The 20,739-nt window shown below is 49.3% G+C and overlaps 1 protein-coding gene across 1 annotated transcript in view; it reads right to left on the bottom strand.

Annotated features, from left to right (window-relative positions):
* Positions 1 to 6,087: 6,087 nt before the first annotated feature.
* The window catches only part of TEAD4 (TEA domain transcription factor 4), a 30,762-nt gene continuing 16,110 nt past the window's right edge, over positions 6,088 to 20,739 (bottom strand). Inside the window, exons 9-11 of the mRNA XM_039538214.1 lie at positions 10,929 to 11,069; positions 9,285 to 9,437; positions 6,088 to 6,311 (exon numbers count right to left, since the gene is read on the bottom strand). Coding sequence (XP_039394148.1) covers positions 6,198 to 6,311; positions 9,285 to 9,437; positions 10,929 to 11,069 — 408 coding nt within the window. The 3' untranslated portion in view covers positions 6,088 to 6,197. The remainder of the gene's footprint in view (positions 6,312 to 9,284; positions 9,438 to 10,928; positions 11,070 to 20,739) is intronic.

The following is a 20,739-nucleotide window of genomic DNA, read 5'->3' as shown; positions in this document are numbered from 1 at the left end:
GACCCTAAGGAGCTGCGGGTCTATGGGATAGGGTAAGGGGATGGTGCCACAAAGATGGCTTACAGACTCCACCATGGGAGAGGGCTGTCTGCACGAATAGCCCCTTCCATATGTGGACTGTACAATCTAGCCTGATGTCTAGTAGAGTTCCTCAGCATGCTTCCACATGCATGGCTTTTAATGTCATCCTATTGCACCACGACTACCAGTTGGGTTGTATTTTATGCTGTTGTTTAGTGTTTTGCAATGTGACCTTTTAAGGTTTGTAGGGATTCATACCAGTTTAGCTACACCAGCACAATCGCCCAGTGCAGGCACACCTAATAGAAGGGTGTTGAGGTGCCTTGTGGAGAGGGGATCTTGCCTGGCTGCCTTCAGTGCTCTGTCCAGTAAAGCATGGATTTATAAATGTCAAATCCTCTCCAGGGATGTCAGACTGACCCCAGCCCCTCCTTTTGCCTCCAGCAAAACACATAATTAAAAAAATGTTAACAAGGACATTAAAATAAATTGAATTTAAGCTTTCGGTGCAAGCTGGCAGGAAGGATTTAGGAAGTGGCAGGGGAAGTTGAGCAAATATTTCAGGAATGCTGGAAGTTCATATTTATAAATCCATGCTTTACTGGACAGAAAAAATAATCTCTCAGGGTTTAATCTTTATCTGCCATTAGCTGAGGATGGTTGTTTTGCACCTTGCTGTGGTTTATGGGTAAGGATTTAGGATCTCATAGGATTAAAAATAGGTAGGCTTCTCTGCTGACAATTCACTTATTGTCCACTAAAGTGTTACTACATTTGAGATTTACTGAAAACTACTCCCCACCGCCACGACCCCAGGTTTGTATTTTGCAATTAGACCAGGCAGCGGTGACACCTAATGGACAAGAGTGGAGCTGCAGCTGAACACTGCACATCTGGAATGCTGGAATGTTAGGCATTTTAAACTGTGTTCTAGTTCTGTCTTTTGCTTGTCCTTACATAGGCCCAGGGGTGTGACATATGCTCCACTCCACAGCCAGCCAGTTCTGCCCACTGCCAAGGTGGCGAGCAGCACCAGCCCTGCATAAACCATGCGCTTACCAGAGCTCAGGGACTGGGACTGGGAGCAGCACCTGCAACAGGGGGAAAGGGTTCTTTTCCCCTTGCATCCCATGCAGGAACTAGCCACAATCCAGTCCTAAGTAGGAGGGCCCAAATAAGATGGCAATCCCTGGGATCAGTAACACGCTTGCTCCAGTGTTTTGTGGTCTGGTTTTGCAGAGGGTGGGTTCTTCATCCTCAACAGTACAACACATTTGTTGAGCTGGTCACACTGTAAGGCGTATTACCTTACTCTTCTGTTACCCTATGGCAAGTACTTTGGGGTCTGGAGGGAGCTGCAGTTTAGTCATTTTGCGAGTGTGTGTGTGAGAGAGAGACAAGGCATTTGATTCCAATATGGTTTTATTTCTGAGCATCCCCCAAACGTATAGAAACAACCTCCTTCCTCAATACACTGGCTTTCGCATTGTGTGCCATCCTGATAAACTGCTAATGTACCGTTCAGCTACCATCTGTCCTTGTTTTTTAAGGATATTTTAAAATCATATTTCAAATCTAACCTTTCAATCTATTCTCCAGGTTCCAGTCTAGTGCTTCAATGGGGTTAAAGTCACTACTCAGAGCTCAGAAGCATTGGCGTCCCTGTATCTGCTCTGTTGGGGATACCTCCTTTAGTACCATCTGCAGATTAAATTACCATGCTGTTTTCTCCTTCTTCCAGCTCACTAATGAAGCTGTTACATGAGAGTAGACCTAACACTGATCTCTTCAGTACCCACCCTTCCCATGGTTAATATATTGCCATTTATCATGCCCCTTAATTATGGGTCTTCAACAAGTTTTTCAGGTAACTTCTAATAGCCAAGCAAATTTGAATTGATCTTTTCACCTCGCATTTTGGGATAGCAAAATCTTACTACAATCAAGGTACATTACAGCTACTGCATTCTTTTTGGCCACTATTTGAGTAATTTGGTTTAAAAAACCCGATCAGCTTTGACTGATTTATTTGATTTGTGCAATCGATTCTTGCTGCTTATTTCTCCTCATTGCTTTGTTCTTTGGATACATTGAGACTCTCTCTGTGGTTATTGTTAACTTACTAGGGCTTGAAGCTATTTCCTCAAGCATGAGAGAAAAGGCAAATCAATGAAAAACAAAATTGCAGCTAAAAATACGTGTTAGCCAGGAGGGGAAAAAAGCAGCCTATAAAGCTCAGGTTTAAATGGCCACTTTAGGGCTGCAGCTGCTTGTCTCCCACGGATTTAAAGAACTAGTGCCCAGATGGGCTTGCTGGGAAAGGAGCGTGTAAAACCATAATAGAGAGGTCACTGGTAGTAGTAATCAAGCAAGTTATAGAGAAAGTAGTAGCTATTTAGAAACGATTTGAATCGCTATTTTTCTGAGGACTAAGGACAGGGGGAAAACAACCCTAGGTTTTTCATACTGGCAGCTGACCATGTTTGCAACAATTGTGTGCTTTTAGATTTCCACTGATGTTACTATATGTTTCTAAATGCTTAAGGTCTGCCTTAGGTTTTCCCATCTTTGCTGCTGATTTGCTGTGGGATCTTGGAAAGTCCCTTAAGCTCTTTGTGTGTAGATGAGACATGCAACATAAACTTACTGCAGTTTAATTAAAGTGCCTGTTTTTAAACTGATTTAGTTAAATTGGCTCGAGCGTGGTTGCAGACACTCTTATTGCAGCTTAATAAGAGCATCTACACCCAAATTTATGCCAATGTAAATAAATCTGTTTTAAACACATCTTTACTTAAACAACTACAAGTCTGTGTAGACACGGCCTCAGTTTCTTCACCTAGAACAGGGCCGCCCGTGGGGGGGGGGGGAAATTTGCCCCAGGCCCCGCAGGGGCCCCCACGAGAGTTTTTCAGGGCCTCTGGAGCGGGGTCCTTCACTCGCTCTGGGGTCCCTGGAAAACTCTCGCAGGGCCGGGACCCCTGGAGCTTCTTCCGCTCTGGGTCTTTGGCGGCAATTCAGCAGCGGGGGGGTCCTTCTGCTCCGGGACCTGCCGCCGAAGTGCCCCGAAGCCCCGCGGTGGGGGGTACTTCTGCCCCGGGACCCGCTGCCGAAGTGCCGGGTCTTCGGTGGCAATTCGGCAGTGGGGGCCCCCCGCTGCCGAAGACCCCAGGCCCCCTGAATCCTCTGGGCGGCCCTGACCTAGAATATGGGGATTATAATATTTACCTTCCTCACTAGGTTACATTTAGCAGGTTACTGCTTTTAAAGCACTCGGAGAGCTTCATAGTTGCACAATAGCACAGGCCCACCCCAGTAACTAGAAGAGTTTGATGACAACTCCTCTATGCCCATCTTACATTTTGAATTTTAAGGCTTGACCCCTCAGTGCTGCTGTTTCCCCTCCCACTTTTTGGCTGTCTTGTCTGCTGAGACTGAAAACTCTTAGGTATTTGTACCGCACCTAGCACAGTGGGGTTCCAGTCTCAGCTGGGGCTGATAGACCTACTGTAATACAAATTACTAGTGATGATACAGTGTCAGTAACCCTGGCCTTGCTTAGCAGCTCAACAGTTTCTTTTTCAAAGCAAACTCCACTGTCCTTTCTCCTGAACTTCTTCTCACGTTCCTGCCCCTCAGAATCCTGTGTGCAAATATGGACTTGGCTATGCCAGCATCTTCCTGAAGATTTTCTACTGTTCCTAGCACACGTTCAGCCCACTGGTGCCTGCAACAGAAAGAGTGATGGTGTGGACATTGGTTGCGGACATTTTAATTTACAATTTAGTGGGAACCTGCTCTAGGCAGGCTTGGCTAACGTGATGGTTAAAACACCAGTGAACATTCTCCCATTCCTGCTGCCCCAGTGGGAGATTTTGAGGCCAATGTTAAGTGCAGACAAGCCTTAAGGACTTTGTGCTTGAGTATCAGGTGCCTCCTGATCCATTCAGAAATGCAGGTGTGCCGTGTTCATAGACCAGCTGAATGACTCAAATGAAGGAGAAAGCTTCTATTTATGCACACAGTGCCATTGGCTGTTGTTCTTCAGTTGAGCTCATTCACCCTCCGGCAGCATCAGCTGGCAATTAGTGAAAGGCAATCTAGAAAGACACTTTTGTGAGTGTCACAGGGCCTGGGCGGAATAGGCTGGATTTTGCAACATTCCAGAACATGGTGCAGATTCCCTTAAAACACAGGCTGGAAATGCTATAGAAAGCCCTTGTCTCGCTGCTCCAGATATAGCCAGGGCAGTGCCCTACCTCTGTAGTGCTCAGCAGGTGCTTCCCAAGCAACACTGATGCAGTGTGGACACGGGGTCAGGTCACTTTGCTTTCCCATGTGCTCATGTTGGCTAGAATACAGTGTTTTTTGCATATGCCAAGAGTCTGATGGATGGAAGTGTATGAAACAAATGTGTAAGATACTAAAGTCTTTTGTTATTTTTCAAGAAATAGTTGAGGTTAAAAGCACCTGTAAAATGTGTTCTGAGACACTGTGCCTGGACATCTGATACTTCATCAGCTCCCCTACTCCCCAACAGCTGCGCAAATGCCTCTCCAAGTCCCTCACAGCTACCCATCAGGATAATTCTTCTCTAACAAGGGACTCCATTGCAATGGTAGTGTGGGGCTCCATGCTTATCATCGCTCACTGATGTCAGAGCACATGGCAGTTTACAAGGGGAGAAGAGATTTCTCCAACTGCCTGCCCCACAAACTCAGCTGGGCCTCTGAAAGTCCAGCTGGGTTTTAATTCTTCTCAACCATCGTCACCAATAATAAGGAGCTGGCTGGACAAATTGTGCCCTCAGTGACATGTGTGCAACCCCACAGCCTGCAATGAAACAGGTGTCACTGATTGGATCTCAGTAACCATAGTTTTGCTGGTACACAAGGAGGATCAGACTCCAGCTCCTTGAGCTGTTCTAGCTGTGCAGGGCAAAATGGAGTGAAAAGAAGTAAGAGCTTATTTCAGTGCAAACAGTCAGCAGATGTGACTCTGAATACACACGGGGAGCAGATCTGCTGAGTACATGTTCCCGTTTCTGAGCAGAACTGCACTTCAAAGGAAAGAAAGCATCTCAGAAAGAAGGAAGTATCATTCACACAACCTCAGCATGGTCGGGTAGCTTTACTTCCCTGAGTACTGTAGAAGACCTGAGCAAGCTTGGTGCTCAGACAAGTGTAATTGGAAGGAATGTGTGACAGCGTGTGTGTGCAAATGAGTACACTTGCATATGTGATTATGTGCGTATGTGTCTGCTTGCACACATGCATCGCTTGTGCCTGTGCACATCTATTGTACACATCTGTATTCTTGCATCCATCTAACTGTGCAAGTGTGTGTCTGGGCAAGTGTGCTGGCCTGGAGTGCAGGCCTGTGGACCTGTGAATACATACATGACTGTGTGTATGTGTGCATGACCAAGCATGTGCGTACATAGGACTCAACTTGTGCTTGTGACCGAGAACATGAGATTGTGTGCAAGCATGCAGGTGCACATCTGCATGTGTGACTGTATGGCTACGTCTTCACTACCCGCCATATCGGCGGGTAGCAATCGATTTCTCGGGGATCGATATATCGTGTCTCATCTAAACGTGATATATCGATCCCCGAATGAGCTCCTGTCGACTCCGGAACTCCACCAACCCGAACGGCGGTAGCGGAGTCGACATGGGGAGCCACGGACGTCGATCCCGCACCGTGAGGATGGTAGGTAATTTGATATAAGATACTTCGACTTCAGCTACGTTATTCACGTAACTGAAGTTGCGTATCTTAGATTGATTCCCCCCCGTAGTGTAGACCAGCCCTATGTCTCTGCATATGAGCATGTGTATGATATACATCTGCATCCTATTATCCTTGAGCTGCTCAGAGGCCTGGTTGCCCCAAATAAAATGGAACCCAAAGGGGCAGTTAATAGAGACTGGTAGTGTGGTGTGATGTTGTGTACTTGTTTTTCAGTTTCTTTGGTTTCAAACCTTTTCCCCCATTTACACAAGCCCATGACGCTGAACTATTTCACGCTTTCAATCACAAACTAGCTCGAAGATTCTTTTCTGAAAATACACCACGTCTGCAGTTTATTTTTTCGGATTGGTATCGGGGGTTAGGCACGGGCGTTTCACTCAGATATATATTCACGGAGGCAGTTCCTGGGCAGAGAATCTCTAGTCCTTCACCAGCCGGTAGATGTGATGCTGGGCACCATGTTCACTAGCTGACACCTCAAAAACATATGCTATGCACAGCAAGGTCTCTTGAGTGTCCCTGTTCGTCACAACCTAGACAGGCGAGAAAGGAAGGCAAGAAAGCAAGTGCTATTTTTTCTGTCTCAACTCGTAAATATTCTAGCATCTTTAAATGTATCCAGTGTTAAACATAATCCACAGAATGAACAACAGGAAAGATACACAGTTTAGCAATGACACCCCCAACTGGGGCTGTCTCCAAACACCAGTAATGAGACATCTGCTTGGTACCAACGGGGGGACGGGGACGGACGACTTTCTCACAATGTGAGGACTGAGATGCAGTGGAAGTACAGGAGGAGAAGCGTCCTCAGGACCACAGAGAATGGAAATATCTGGCCAGTGAATAATAAGCACTCACCACGCAAGGGGGAAAAGTCTTGTCAGGACTGGGAGCAGTGAGCAGCCATGTGACCTTGGAGCCAGCAGATGTCACTGTTCCCTTGCGGAAGGGTGAGTTAGGCTGAGAATTCCCCAGCACTGAGAGGGTGCTGAATGGAAAGATGCCAGTGAAGAGGGCTCTTAGCAGCTTGTGGAGGGCCGTAGGAGGGGACACCAGGACTTGGAGCCTAATTCACAGTTGAGATGTAAGATCGACTCCCTTATACCTCCCAATGCCCAGTTACTGGTGGATGAATGGGGGTAAGTGACGCTGAATGAGTTTAACTTACACACCAAGAAGATGTAAGCAGAAGGTGCCTGGGAGTTGCCTACTTGAATTTTCACATTCTTACAGCCTCCTGCTTGTTACTTTTCTTACTACATCGACCCCTCCCCCATCCCAGCCCCTCAATCATTTCAGCTACGCTACAGAATCACTCTCTGTTGTATGCATCCTGCAGTTCCCAGCACAGCTCCCTTAGTGGCTATGTTCTGCAGATACCTTTGCCCCATTCTGTCCTGCGGGAGGAGCCAGGAGGGTCAGAGGCTAAATCCTCACACTGGCAGATGTCACAGTACATGGTCACCACCCCCATGCTGAACTGCTATCGAACCTATACCTTACAAGGAGCATGGCCACCCCTGGAGACAATGCTCCAGGAGGGAAGGAGCTCATTTATTAATTTGTGAATTTTTTAGCGGATTTTGTTGTGTTCTGTTTTATTTTCATGCCTTATGGTTGAACTAACCATTGCCCTCTGTCTGGGATTCAGAGATGGGAAGAGGCCAGGCTCAAGTCTGGAAGGGGGCATCCCGCTGACCCCTTCCAAGTGCTCCAGGGAGGTAGCAGCCAAATAGACTCCCGTAGCCTCAGTGAGCCAAATTCAGAGGTGCTGCATAAGGCAGGGCATGGATTACATGATGGTACGTAGGAGACTACATCTGGAGGGACTCTACGCTGGTGAAAAACACAGGAGGGGGCTGGAAGAATTTATTGAGACTTGCTTCTGAATTTGGCCCCAGGACCAAGTGGAAGAAGGTGGGGAGGGTGGAAAATTCTCAGACTGCACTCCAGGACCCAAGGCTGTAGGATTACCAGTGCAGGCAGGGCCGCCCAGAGGATTCAGGGGGCCTGGGGCAAAGCAGGGAGCTGCGGCGCTTGTACTCACCCGGCGGCGGTCTGGGTCTTCGGCGGCATTTCGGTGGTGGGGGGCTCTTCAGTCGCTCCACGTCTTTGGCAGCACTGAAGGGTCCCCCGCCGCCGAAGACCCGGACCGCCACCAGAGCAGGGCTTGTGGGGCCCCTGCGGGGCCCGGGGCAAATTGCCCCACTTGCCCGCCCCCGGGTACCCTGAGTGCAGGATGTGAAAGGCTTTGTTGGCCTAGGTGAGATACAGCTGTCTGTGATGGGAGGTGGGGGAGTACCTATGACTGTAAAACCCTGTGGGAAGGAAACGAGATGAGCAGGTATAACAATAGGGCAAGTTCATCTGTAGGTTTCCAGGGGCACTGGGCAAGGCTGTGGAAGGAGGTGCGCTGGAAAGTGCTCGTCAGCATGAACTATGGCACACAGACCTTGTCTCTCTCCGCTGCCCCACCTCCTTCCTCTGCTCAGCCTCATCTGTAACACTTGGCATTTACTCAGCAAGCACCTTTCCTCCAAGGATCTAAAAGCTCGATACAAATGTGAAGGACTAAAGCTTCACAAGCCCTGTGAGGTAGAGAAAAGGCACTAGCCCTGTCCTACAGATAAGGAAACTAAGCTACAGAGGGGTGATGTGACTTGACCAAGGTCACAGGATTTCCAGGGCAAAGCCAGGAACAAAACCCAGGCCTCCAGATTCCCAATATTGTGCATTAGTCCTAGGACTGTCCTTTATAGATCTAGTGAGTGAGAATCCATGCTGTGCCTTAAAGAGGCACAGCACAGAACTCACAGTCCAGGGTGGCTTCAAACCACCCTCCTAATTCTTGGCTGCGCCAGGGGCTGGAAAGGGCCCAAGTGTAATTTGGACAGCCCTGGAAGCCTAAGTTATGGCAACCTTCCAACTCACGGCTTGCCTTCCAGTGCTGCACGGAATCTCTGCAGCAACACACCCCTTCTGTCCCGCCCTTTATGCCAGGATTTGGGATGGGTCCTGGGAAGGCAGCTTTATGGCTGTCTTCTACAGTGCCTGAACTGGAGTAGTCTTCCCCCAGTCACATCCAGGGCTTTGAGGGCTTTTTTATGATGCGCTGGCCCTCTTAAATGGTGTAAAGGGGCCAGAGCAGGGACAATTATTTCACCCTCTGTCTATTATTGATACAATTGTCTTCTTTATTGCAACTTCTGCCTTCACATCTGGCACAGCTTTCTGGTTTCATCAACTCTCCTTTTTCAAACCTTCTTCATCTCTCCTTTCTCTCCATTGCCCATGCCTCTCATTCTTCTCCCTGTGTTCCTGATCCTATTTATCTGAATAACTGCACTCTGCGTAGCTCTGTAAGGGGTGCCGAGGTGCAACTGACACTAAATAAAATTAACTATTGAGCTGTACGTGGAAATCTTATTTGACTCACAGCTGGGGACTCTTGGATATGGCTTAAATATTTCAAGGCAACAATAAAAACAATTCAGTGCCCCCACCTGTAAAATAGTAAAGTTCTCCAGCACGCTGTTCATCATGTATTTCTCTGGGAGATGTTTGAGTTTATGGATGAAATTAATCATGTATTCACACAGAGGGGAGCGGTGGATGCGATAGGAATAGTGTCCATTTTCATAGTGTGCGTACTCCGTCTATAGTGTAAAAGAGAAAAGGTGCACACAGGGTCACCACTGTTTTCATTAATGTTACTGATAGTTAAAATAATAATTACCACTTGAATTTTCACATCGCTTTACTAACATTAGCTCATTCATCATTCCTTACAATCATCCACTCTGAAGTAGCTTTCCTTGAGCTCTCAATTTCTCCTGCTTTGATTATTTAAAGAAAACCAAAGGAACATATCTACTGTGGTAATAAGAACAGTTTGCACTATCATAGCACCTTTGAGCTAAGGACCTCAGGGTACTTTGCTACTATTAATGATTTAAGCTTCCCAACGCCTCTGTGAGATAGATCGGTAGCATTATTCCCATTTCACTGATGGAGAAACTGAGGCACCCAGAGGTTGTGACTTGCCTGAGATCACACATCAAGGCAATGGCATATCTGGGAATATACATCCTGAGTCCCAGTCCAATTCTCTACCTACAAAACCACACTGCCCCAGATTAGCAAGTGGGGATTAAACATTTGAGGAGCTCTTTCATTACTATCACATTTTAGCTCCAGTACATATAAACTTCCCCCAAACTGAAGTGACGGGAGGGCATCACTTCTTAGCAACCCTCTTCATTCCCCATATGCCTTCATCTTGTTTTCCCATTAGAATCCTATCTCTCCTCCCATGTGCCAGCACCCCCATTGCAACACTAATTCAGAGGAGGAGGTGCTGCTTCTTGTCCCCTCTTTTGAGATTGCCACAAGGCTCCCAACCTCTGCTGACTCCCGAGCAGTGGGTTGGCTCCTAGCCAGAGATTTGCTCTTGATTTCAGTAGACAGGGTGAAGAGCAGCAGTTCTTGCTGCATTTTTAAAAAGGTGTAGTACCTATTCCTGTCAGAGCTTGCTGTTATATGAGGAGCAGGTTTATCTTTGTAAACATAAGGTATAGAAACTTCCTTTGTCTATATTCTATCTATTGTTGAGAATCATCCTGCAGGCCAGCTGAACACACTGAGCAGGCTACAGCCATGTGTTTAAAAATCCTGACTCAGGCCCCATAAAATCACAAAAGACTGGCTTAAAAATCATGAATCTATAAAAATAATAATGAATGTGGGGATCTTCCTATTTGCCTTCTGGTTTGTGAGCCCCGAGAAGTCACATTTTCAAGCTTTTCTCCTCAACTATGAGGGCTGGGAACGTCATTGTTTAAAACAATGAAAGCTGAGTCTCTCTCAATCACTGGACTCCAGGAGCTGGCGCTTTAAGAAAAACACCAAATGTTGCGAGACATGTGTGAGAGGGCAACACTACAGCCAGGATCAGGCCCATCCCTGCGTGTCTGACACACTGCACTAGACTGATGCTTCCTGATTTTCAACCCTTTTCCAAGCCACCTCCCTGACAAATAGGTACTTTCTGCCCTCAGAGGCACGGGTGGGGTTTGTGAGTACATGCAAGGGCTGAATTGCACTCCAGAGTACTCTGCACTCAGGGCTCTGCTGCCTTCTCTTCCTACCTCCACTTTCTCCACCACCTGCTTTCCGAAGGAGCACACTTTAGTGGAGCAGGTAATGATCATGTTTTCTGGGCTTTCATATTGGCTGGATACACCATAGAAAGATCTGGATTCATCTTCAATGTTGGTGTTCAAATCAGCCTGCAGGAAAAAAAGACAAGGATAGTAGGCGATTCCCAAGTAGCTCATTAGTTTTGGGTCACCAGCATCACACACACCACCCAAAGAAAGGGTTCTCCTCTGGCCCCAGGCTTTTGTTTTTTGGGGTCAGGGAGAGGGGAAATCAAGCTGCCAAAGCAGATCAACATGTGTGCCCAAGAAGTGGAGGAAATCCGGGCATGGGACACCTTTTCAAATTTGGGTGCCTAAAGTTAGGCATCTAAATTCTAATTTTGACACTTAAATCCCTATTTAGGGTCTTGAAATAGGTATTTGTGGGCTTAACTTAAGTGCACAAGCTATCATTAGGGCCCTAAGTTTGAAGATGTGGTGCTATACTACTACCACCAGGGGTCACACTAGCCTTATATTCTATCCTGAACAAGGAAAAGAAAAGTTTACAAATGCCTTGCAAAAATGAAGTTGTTTGGATCCCTAAAATCCATCTAGGAAGCTGTTAACTTGAATCCAGTTAATTGATTTATTTTGTTGAAATAAAATGGAATAACAAGTCTGTGATTTCAGGCACAGTTCTATTGCTTTATTTTTTAATAAAATCAGTTACCATAAAAAAAAACAAAAAACAAAGCAACAGAAAAAGGCATTTAGTTTATTCACCTTAATGAAATAAGAGAACAGAGGGCCTCAAATTCCTCAGTGCCTGATGTGACCGGGTGCTAATTTACTATATTACCTTTCCTCCGTTCTTATGCGCTGGTTCAATCTGTACTATCCCCTTGCAGGGTTAAGGGAAATGGGGAAGAAAATCTGCTTCTGCTTCTGGGACAGTGGATTCTATGGCCATGTTGACAGCGCGACTAGAACCAGTGTACTAGGAACACAGTTCTAGCCCGGTTTTCCTGACCTCCAGCAGAGATTTTTATTTTATGGAACTATGCTCTAGACTAGACACTGGGAGAGCCCACTGTACAGCGCAGCTAGTGTGATTCTCAGAAAAAAACTCCATGGCCACATTGGTCAGAGAAACCTGCTAGAATCCTGTTAAGAAAATCCATAGAATCACAGAAATCCAGGGCTAGAAGAGACCTCATGAGGTCAGCTAGTGCTTCTCCCCATGCTGAGGTAGGATTAAGATACCTAGACTGTCCCTAAGAGGTGTTTGTCTAACCTCTTCTTGGTATCAAAGGATTGGGATCCCACAGCCTCCCCAGTGCTTAACTACCTTTACAGTTGGAAAGTTTTTCTTAACATCCAACCTAAATCTTCTTTGCTGCAAACTAAGCTGATTATTTCTTGTCCTACCCTTGGCGACGGTGGACATGGAGAACAATTGATCACCATCCTCCTTACACCATGTTTAAACAGAGCTAGAGTTAAGGTGGGATCACAGTGTGGACAGAGCCTTAGTACTGTAAGGGTACGTCCACACTACCCCCCAGATCGGCGGGTAGCGATCGATCTATCTGGGATCGATTTATCGCATCTCGTCTAGACGTGATAAATCGATCCCTGAACGTGCTCCCGTCGACTCCGGAACTCCACCAGGGCGAGAGGCGGAAGCGGAGTCGATGGGGGAGCCGCGGCCGCTGATCCCGCGCCGTGAGCACGGGAGGTAAATCGAACTAAGATACATCGACTTCAGCTACACTATTCTCGTGGCTGAAGTTGCATATCTTAGATCGATCCCCCTGCCGGTGTAGACCAGGCCTAACAAAGTCAGCAGGTTCTTCCATGACTGCTGTGGCCAGGCCCAGATATAGGAGACTCTGCACTGGCTGTGTTACTCAGGCTAGGAGTTAGAGCTAGGTGGGCAAACTACAGCCCACAGGCCACATCTGACCTGCAAGACTGTCCTGCCCAGCCCTTGAGATCCTGCCTGGGTAGGCTTGCCCCCGGCACCTCCCCTGCTGTGCCCCCTCCCCCACAGCCTCAGCTTGCGATGCCGCCAGCACTCTGGGTGGCGGGGCTGCAAGCTCCTGCCGGGCAGCACGGCGGCGTGGCTGGCTCCAGCTGGGCAGCCCAGCTACCAGTCCTGCTGCTCTGAGTGGCATGGTAAGGGGGAGGGGGCAGGGGGGTTGGATAAGGGGAAGGGGGTCCCGGGGGACAGGGAGCAGAGGGCAGTTGGATGGGGCAGAGGTTTGGGAGTGTCAGGGGATGGGGTTGGATAGGTGTGGGAGTCCAGGGGGGCCGGTCAGGTGATGGGGGTGTGGATGGGGCTTGGGGCAGTCAGGGGACAAGGAGCGGGGGGGCTGGATAGGTCAGGGGTTCTGATGGGGGCAGCCAGGGGGTGGGAAGTGGGAGGGGGCCAGGCTGTTTGGGGAGGCACAGCCTTCCCTACCCAGCCCTCCATACAGTTTTGGAACCCCAATGTGGCCCTCAGACCAAAAAGTTTGCCTACTCCTGAGTTAGAGAGCCAAGAACCTGGTCTGTCTGCATGTCCGGCAACCACAATAAAGAATCCTTGTCCTGTTCATCACAAGTCCCATCTCTTCTCTATCAGGAGAGATGCTATATGAATCTTTCTCTGAGGCCTCCCGCAGAGATGGTGGTGCCACTTTATTACCATTTCCAAGAAGTTAAAATTTTAGCTCCAGAATCGGAAGCCCGGGAGCACAAGCTGGCTGGGGCAGACAAGGACTCCGTGCTACCAAGTAGCCAGCAGGTGCTGGTCCCCACCAAATGCTGGAGCCAACACCACAGAAGAATTCATCGCTTTGCCAATGATGACACTAACAACATTAGCAGGAAGCCAAGTAGAAACGTACAGCATTTCAATCCATTCTCATTCCCCTGCTGGTTAACATACTGCTTCAGGCACATGGACGGCAAGGAGAAGGAGGAAATGCAATCAACCCTACCATTTATTTCACCAAGTCCAATTTCCATTTCCCACTTAGCATGTCAGCTCCATTGCCCCATCCCTGCTGCCTCCCTCTGCATCTGCACAGGCTGCAATGTGCTGTATGCAATGGGTACCTGGAGATTTCTGCCTTCAGGAAAACTGTTGGGCTCAGGTAAATATGTGATGCCATTGAAAGCTGAGCCAACAAGCTGGTGAAATCCAATCACCATCCATTTTCCCAGAGCACATGTCGCAAGTTCAGAGCAACTGCCCCTGTATTTCCCCTTAGTGGTCTAGCAAAGGCACCCACTCACAGGCTTCCAGCTCCCCAGCCAATGCCTTTCTGGATGGAGACTCACATCTCTCTCCCTCCTGACCAGAGTATGCCCAGGCTTCACAGCTCCCTGCCTGCACTGTGTGATTCCCAGCACAGACAGGCTGCCCAAGACGCCTCCTCGCTTTCTCCTCAGAGACGGTTAACAGGTGTAATTGCTACAGTTATAAGGTACCACAGACAGCACTTCTTAAATAAGCCTACTTTATTCTTAAGGTAAAAAGCATATTAAGAAAACATATTAGAAACAATAAAAGAACCACTACACATGCTAATAAGCTTACCAGAGTTAACCCCAACTCTAACATAGATTTTGGTAGGAGCAGTCCTTCAAAGCCCCACCCAAGGGGTTTCTTTGTGGTTACAAGTTCATCACAGCTTCAGCATAAAACAAGCGCCTAGTCTTATGGGACCTTAGTAGGCCCAGTCCTTCCACCCTACCCATAGGCAGTGGTTCTCAACCTTTTCGTTTGCAGACCCCTTTGGACATCTATTGTCAGTGTACATAGTTAAATTCTGTTCAGTCAATTTTCAGTCTAAGTCTTTCGCGGACCCCTGAGACATAGTTCCGTGGACCAAACCACTGCCCTAAGGATTGGGGCCCTCCATGGACCAGGTGTCCTGTCCATTTGCTGGGATCAGGAAAAAGGCCCTGAGCCAGTTTAAAACCAGGCTATTTACCCAAACCCTTCCTCTGTCGATCCCTGGAGAATCCAGTTTGAACTAGCATATGCGCATCTTTCCAGGGAGATGGCTTCTCTGGAGATGTCACAACCTGGGTGAATTTGCCTAATCACTCCCTGCTTTACCCTCCCCATGGAAATACATGAAATTTCACAACAACACACACACCACTGCATTTTTAATACACTAGACCCTGAAGGTATTAACCCTACTTCAGTGAGATCTAACTGAACTCAGTTAAGCAGGGGTGACCAAACCGCAGCTCTTTTACAATTAAAGTGTGGCTCATGGAGCCCCTGCCCCGCCCCACATTCTCCACCTACCAGACTGGGGCAGGGGGAGCTCAGGGCTTCTGCCCTGCAGCAGGATGGTGGGGCTAGGGGCTTCTGCCTTACAGGGAAGGAGGCTCAGGGCTTCAGCCTCTCAGGAGGTGCCTGCTGGGGCTCGGGGCTTCCACAGGAGCGGGACTGATGCCCCAAGCCCTGGCAGATGGGTCCGGCTCTCAAACATCTGAAGATTATCATATGCAGCTTGGAGGATCAGTAAATTTGGCCACCCCTGCAATAAAGTTTATCTTAATTCCATAAGGTTTATTCAGGATATTACAGGATATGGTCCATCTGTCACAGCACATACTCAGGACCAAATGACAGATGAGTTTATGGCAAGCTTTGATGAAGTACAGTGGCTACAGGTCTGAATTCTAGCCTAGCAGCTGTAGTCTCCACCCAGAATCCCAGGTGAACAAAGATCAAGTCAGTGAAAAAAAATCTATATTAGTAGAACAGGAAGGTTGCATGGTTGGGCACCCAAGAGTCAAGAAATGTCAGAGTTAAGAATATGCAACCATTGTTCTGTCCCATATAAGTGTGCTTTGTAATACAGTTTTTGGCTACAGTCACACACCATTCCTCAAATTATACAATATAATCACATAGTTATTACCAAAACCTTCAACAGACATAGCATCTTTAAATGTTTCTTTATTCTTCTATATGTTACGTAACTCATTTCATTGTCAGAATGGTCTGTCTCATTTTGAGAGACTCCAATGTTTTATAGGATATACTGTATATACTTGTTCATACGCCAAATTTTTTTTAGTAAAAAAGGGAAGCACCAGAGAAGGGGGTCGTCTTATGAATGGGTATAGCTGTGAATGAAGTAACCACCTATAATCCAGTGATATTTTATGTTTATTCAGCACTTTTCAATCCCATGAATTTTGCACACTACAGCTGGGATTTTCATAGAGGCTTTTGGCAGTTAAGCACACAACTCCCATTGAAAATCAATAGAAGTTGGGCACCTATCTACGTTAGTCACCTTTGAACCTCCAGGCCAGTGTTCCCACTAATTTTTCCCACCCATGTGCGGAATGAATTTTGTTATGTGCATCACTTATGGAGGTGATGAGTGTCACATCACATTCATACTGGTGCACATAACAAAATTCATGTGGCAGGGGTGGGGCCGAGGGGTTCGGAGTGTGGGTGGGGGCTCAGGGCTGGGGTGCAGGGGTCTGAGGACTCCGGCTGGGGGTGCGGGCTCTGGGGTGGGGCAGGAGATGAGGGGTTTAGGGTGCAGAAGGGTGCTCTGGGGCTACGGTGGGGAGAGAGGACTCCCCACAGCTCTCTCTCCCCGCAGCAGCACCGGGGCTGGGGGAGAGAGGCACCTTTCCCTGCCTCGGCAGCGCCAGGGCTGGGGCCACAGGATAGGCGCCCCTCCCCCATCCCTGGCAGGTCCAGGCCGAGGCTGGGTTCAGGCCTGGGCAGGGGCGCCCCAGCCCAGGTCGCGGTAGAATTGGGGCCGGGGGAGGTCCAGGCCACAGCAGGTTGGAGGCCGGGCTAAGTTGGGACCAGGAGAAGGGCGCTCCTCCCCCAGCAACAGCAGGTCCCTGGCTGGGTTCCCTGAACACCTGCATGGCGCTAAATAGGCTGCTGAGCAGCTTACAGGGAACTTAGCTCCCGGCCCATAGACCAGAACACCATGGACTTTCAGAACCCTCTGGGATTGAAGGCCACAGCGAACTAACACATAAACTGCTGCACAATATTGTAGAAGGGAAATTCTGTAGGATGACCCCAGGACAAAATCCTACTGCACCATGGGCTTTTGAATGTCCAACAGAGCTTCAGTTTTTAAGGTACAGTTTGAAAACACTTTCTAAAAGAGATGCTCTAGCTCAGGGGTTCTCAAACTTCATTGTACCATGATCCCTTTCCATAGGCGCTGACTCTGTGGGGGCTCCGGGGCTGGAGCACCCACAGGGAAAAATTGGTGGGTGCCTCCCTGCCCTGCCCCAGCTCACCTCTGCCTCCACCCCCACCCCTGAGCGCGCCTTTCCTGCTTCTCCTCCAAGCGCTTGCCGCCGGAAAACAGCTGTTTCACGGAGTAACAAGCTGTGGGAGGGCGGGGGGGAGGAGCGGGAATGCGGCGCGCTCAGCGGGGGAGGTGTGGAAGAGCTGGGGCCAGGGCAGGGATTTGGGGAAGGAATCCAATAGGAGCAGGGAGGGGCAGAGTTGGGTCAGGGTAAGAATGGGGGTGGGGAAGGGGCAGGGCAGGGGTGGAGTCAGGGCGGGGCCAGGGGAACATGAGCACCCAGCGGCGCCAGGAGAAGTCGGCGCCTATGCCCCCTTCTGACAACAATAATTACTACATGACCCCAACGAGGGGGGGCTGAAGCCTGAGCCCACCCGAGCCCTGCCACTCTGGGCAGGGGGGCCAAAGCCAAAGCCCAAGGGCTTCAGCCCCAGGCAGGGGGCCTGTAACTTGAGCCCCGCCACCCAAGGCTGAAGCCCTCGGGCTTCGGTTTCTGCGGCAGGAGGTGGGGCGCAGGCTTTGGTTTAGGCCCAGGGCCCCAGCAAGTCTAAGCCTGTCCTGGTGACCCCATTAAAATGGGGTTGCGACCCACTTCGGGGTTCCATCCCACAATTTGAGAACCGCTGCTCTAGCTGAAAGAGAAGATACGGGCTTGTTGCAGGATAGGCAAGATCAAGGGACTCACACTGTGTCTACCTACCACATGGTTTGAATCAGTTCCCAGGGACAATAAAGATCTCAAGTCTGATGTGTAGAGCCCTACCGTGTCCCCTCCAGGTCCAGACTTTCCAGCATCCCCTCCAGCCGAACTGAAAGCCTCACTGCTACACTGGGGCCTCCTCTCTCCTTGCCATTTTAGAGCAGTTTCTTCCTCTAAGGAAAAGGTTAGTGCCCAACAGCCCCAGACTCTCCTATTTCTTCCTGCTCATGTGACTCTCCCATTCCCCGCTCTGCACCAGGTGTCAGGCCTAGGACAGAGATGTTAGATTTACCCAGGCAGGGCTCTCTGATCCTCCAAGCAGGAGGAGGATTATACTAATTATTATTTAAATTGAGCTAATTAATCTTCACCACACCTCAGTGGATAGGTATTGATGTCCTCACTTTACCAATGGGGAAACAGGAATGCTAAGAGACTTCTTTAAGATCTCACAGCAAATAAGTGTCAGACCTGGGACAAGAACCTAGGTTTCTTGGCTCCTCATCCTTCATCTAACCCTAAGGCAAGACACAGTGCCTAACGGGCAAGTGAGTTACCCTCTCAGTGCCTTCATTACCCTACTTGAAAAAGGTGACTAAAAATACTAGCTGCTTTGTATGTCTATACCGTATTATCACCTGTTGATCTTCAAGGGCTTTACAAAGGTGGGCAAGTTTCATTTGCCTCATTTCACCAGATGCATAATCACATATGGAGGTTTGAAGCAACTTGTTTGAGAGGCACTACTGTGCAGTGGATAAGAATGGATCTTCCATATCAGGGATCTGGGTTCTTTCAGCAGCTGTGCTGCAAACAGCCTATGAGAGTTGTGGCACATCACTCAACCTCTGCAACCCCAGGCAGAAAAAGCCTGCACAGAAAGTCAGGTCCTGTATTGTGCCCTAAGGGTGCCAGGACTCTGGCTCAGTCTGATCTCCAATGCGAGTGAGATTTACAGTTGACGGCTGTCCACTGATAGGATATTAGCTCTGGTCCCATTAGCCCCACCCAATGTGTGGATTGCCACTGAGGAAATGGTGATCTCCAAGACAGACCTCCTCCCCTTTGGGGCTTTGAAAGCAAGGCACGGGACTGTGAATTGGACCCAGAATTTAGCTGACAGCTAATGCAGAGTGTGGAGCCCTGGTATGATGGGCTCTCATTAGTAGGGCCCTACCAAATTCACGGTCATGAAAAACATGTCACAAACTGTGAAATCAGACCTCCCCCATGAAATCTAGCTATTGTAGGGAAGGGGGAGTGGCAGGGCTGGGGGCACCTACCATGCACTGGGCTCCAGCTGCTAGTCCCAACAGAGCTGAGGAGGGACAGGACTTCCTCTTCCCAAGCGAGGGTTGCCAGGTGTCCGGTTTTCGACTGGAATGCCCAATCGAAAAGGTACCCTGGCGGCTCCAGTCAGCACTGCTGACTGGGCCATTAAAAGTTTGGTCGGCGGTGCAGCGGGGCTAAGGCAGGCTCCCTGACTGCCCTGGCTCCCGGAAGCGGCTGGCATGTCCCGCTCCTAGGCGCAGGTGCGGCCGTGGGGGCTCTGCGAGCTGCTCCCTCTACCCAAGCGCTGGCTCTGCAGTTCCCATTGGCTGGGAATCATGGCCAATGGGAGCTGCGGGAGTGGCGCCTTCTGGGGCGGGCAGAACGCAGAGCTGCCTGGTCATGCCTCCCTCCGCCTAAGAGCCAGACATGCCGGCCACTTTCAGGAGCTGCCTGAAGTAAGTGCTGCCCGGCCACAGCCTGCACCCCGAATCCCTTCCTGCATCCTAACACCCTGCCCCAGGTTGGAACCCTTCCCGCACCTTAACTCCTTCCCAGAGCCCGCACCTCACACCCCCTCCAACACCCCACCCCCCTGCCTCAGCCCTGAGCCCCACTGCATCAAAACTCCCTCCCAGAGCCTGCACCCCACACCCCCTTCCCTCACTCCGAACCACTTGGCCCCAGCCCAGAGCCCACTCCTGCACCCCAAGCCCCTCATCCCCAGCCCCACCCCAGAGCCCACGTCCCCAGCCGGAGCCCTCACTCCCTCCCACACCCAACCTCCTGCCCCAGCCTGGTGAAAGTGAGTGAGGGTGGGGGACAGAGGGAGGGCGGATGGAGTTAGCAGGGGGAGGGGCCTTGGAGACGGGTGGGGCAGGGCGCAGGGCAAGGGTATTCAGTTTTGTGCGATTAGAAAGTAGGCAACCCTATCCGCAGCACAGCTGCTCTTGGGTACCTCACCCAGCTGCAAGAAGCGCCGCGGCTGCTGCCTTCAGCACCCAGCTCTGACTATTTGAAAAATCCCATGACCATGAAATTGACCAAATGGACCGTGAATTTGGTAGGGCCCTGCTCGTTACATATTTCTCACTTAGAAGGCAGGCCTATGGAATATGCATCAGCTGCAGTTTACAGATGGTCACCATGGTAGGTTCCATGCAAAACAATAGCCTGGCTTGGAGAAGGTAAAACTTGGGCCTTGATGGCTAGATCCATATCTGAGAGGAAAAGGGGGAGGGTGTTGGCTAGCCAAAGATGACAGAAGGCATTTCCAGCCACTAGTGATATCTGGGAATCCAGGAGCAGAGAAGAGTTCAACAAGACTGAAAGACTCCGTGCCACTCTGACAACTGGAGGACAGCTGCCCCTGCTCTTCGACACAGCTCCCTCTGCCAACAAACAATTCCTATGCTGCTGAATGCACATGGCAAGCAAATTGGCTGGAGAAAGTGCATTTTTACAAAGTCCCTTGTTAGAAGAGAACAGCTGTTAAAAGTTTGTGCAGTCTTGTTATGAGTCCTTAGCCCATGGGAACTTA

Source organism: Mauremys reevesii, linkage group 1 (assembly GCF_016161935.1).
Source record: "Mauremys reevesii isolate NIE-2019 linkage group 1, ASM1616193v1, whole genome shotgun sequence".
Taxonomy (NCBI): Eukaryota; Metazoa; Chordata; order Testudines; family Geoemydidae; genus Mauremys; species Mauremys reevesii.
The sequence above is the reverse complement of the archived record's forward strand: the minus strand, read 5'-3'. Positions and strand labels throughout refer to the sequence as shown.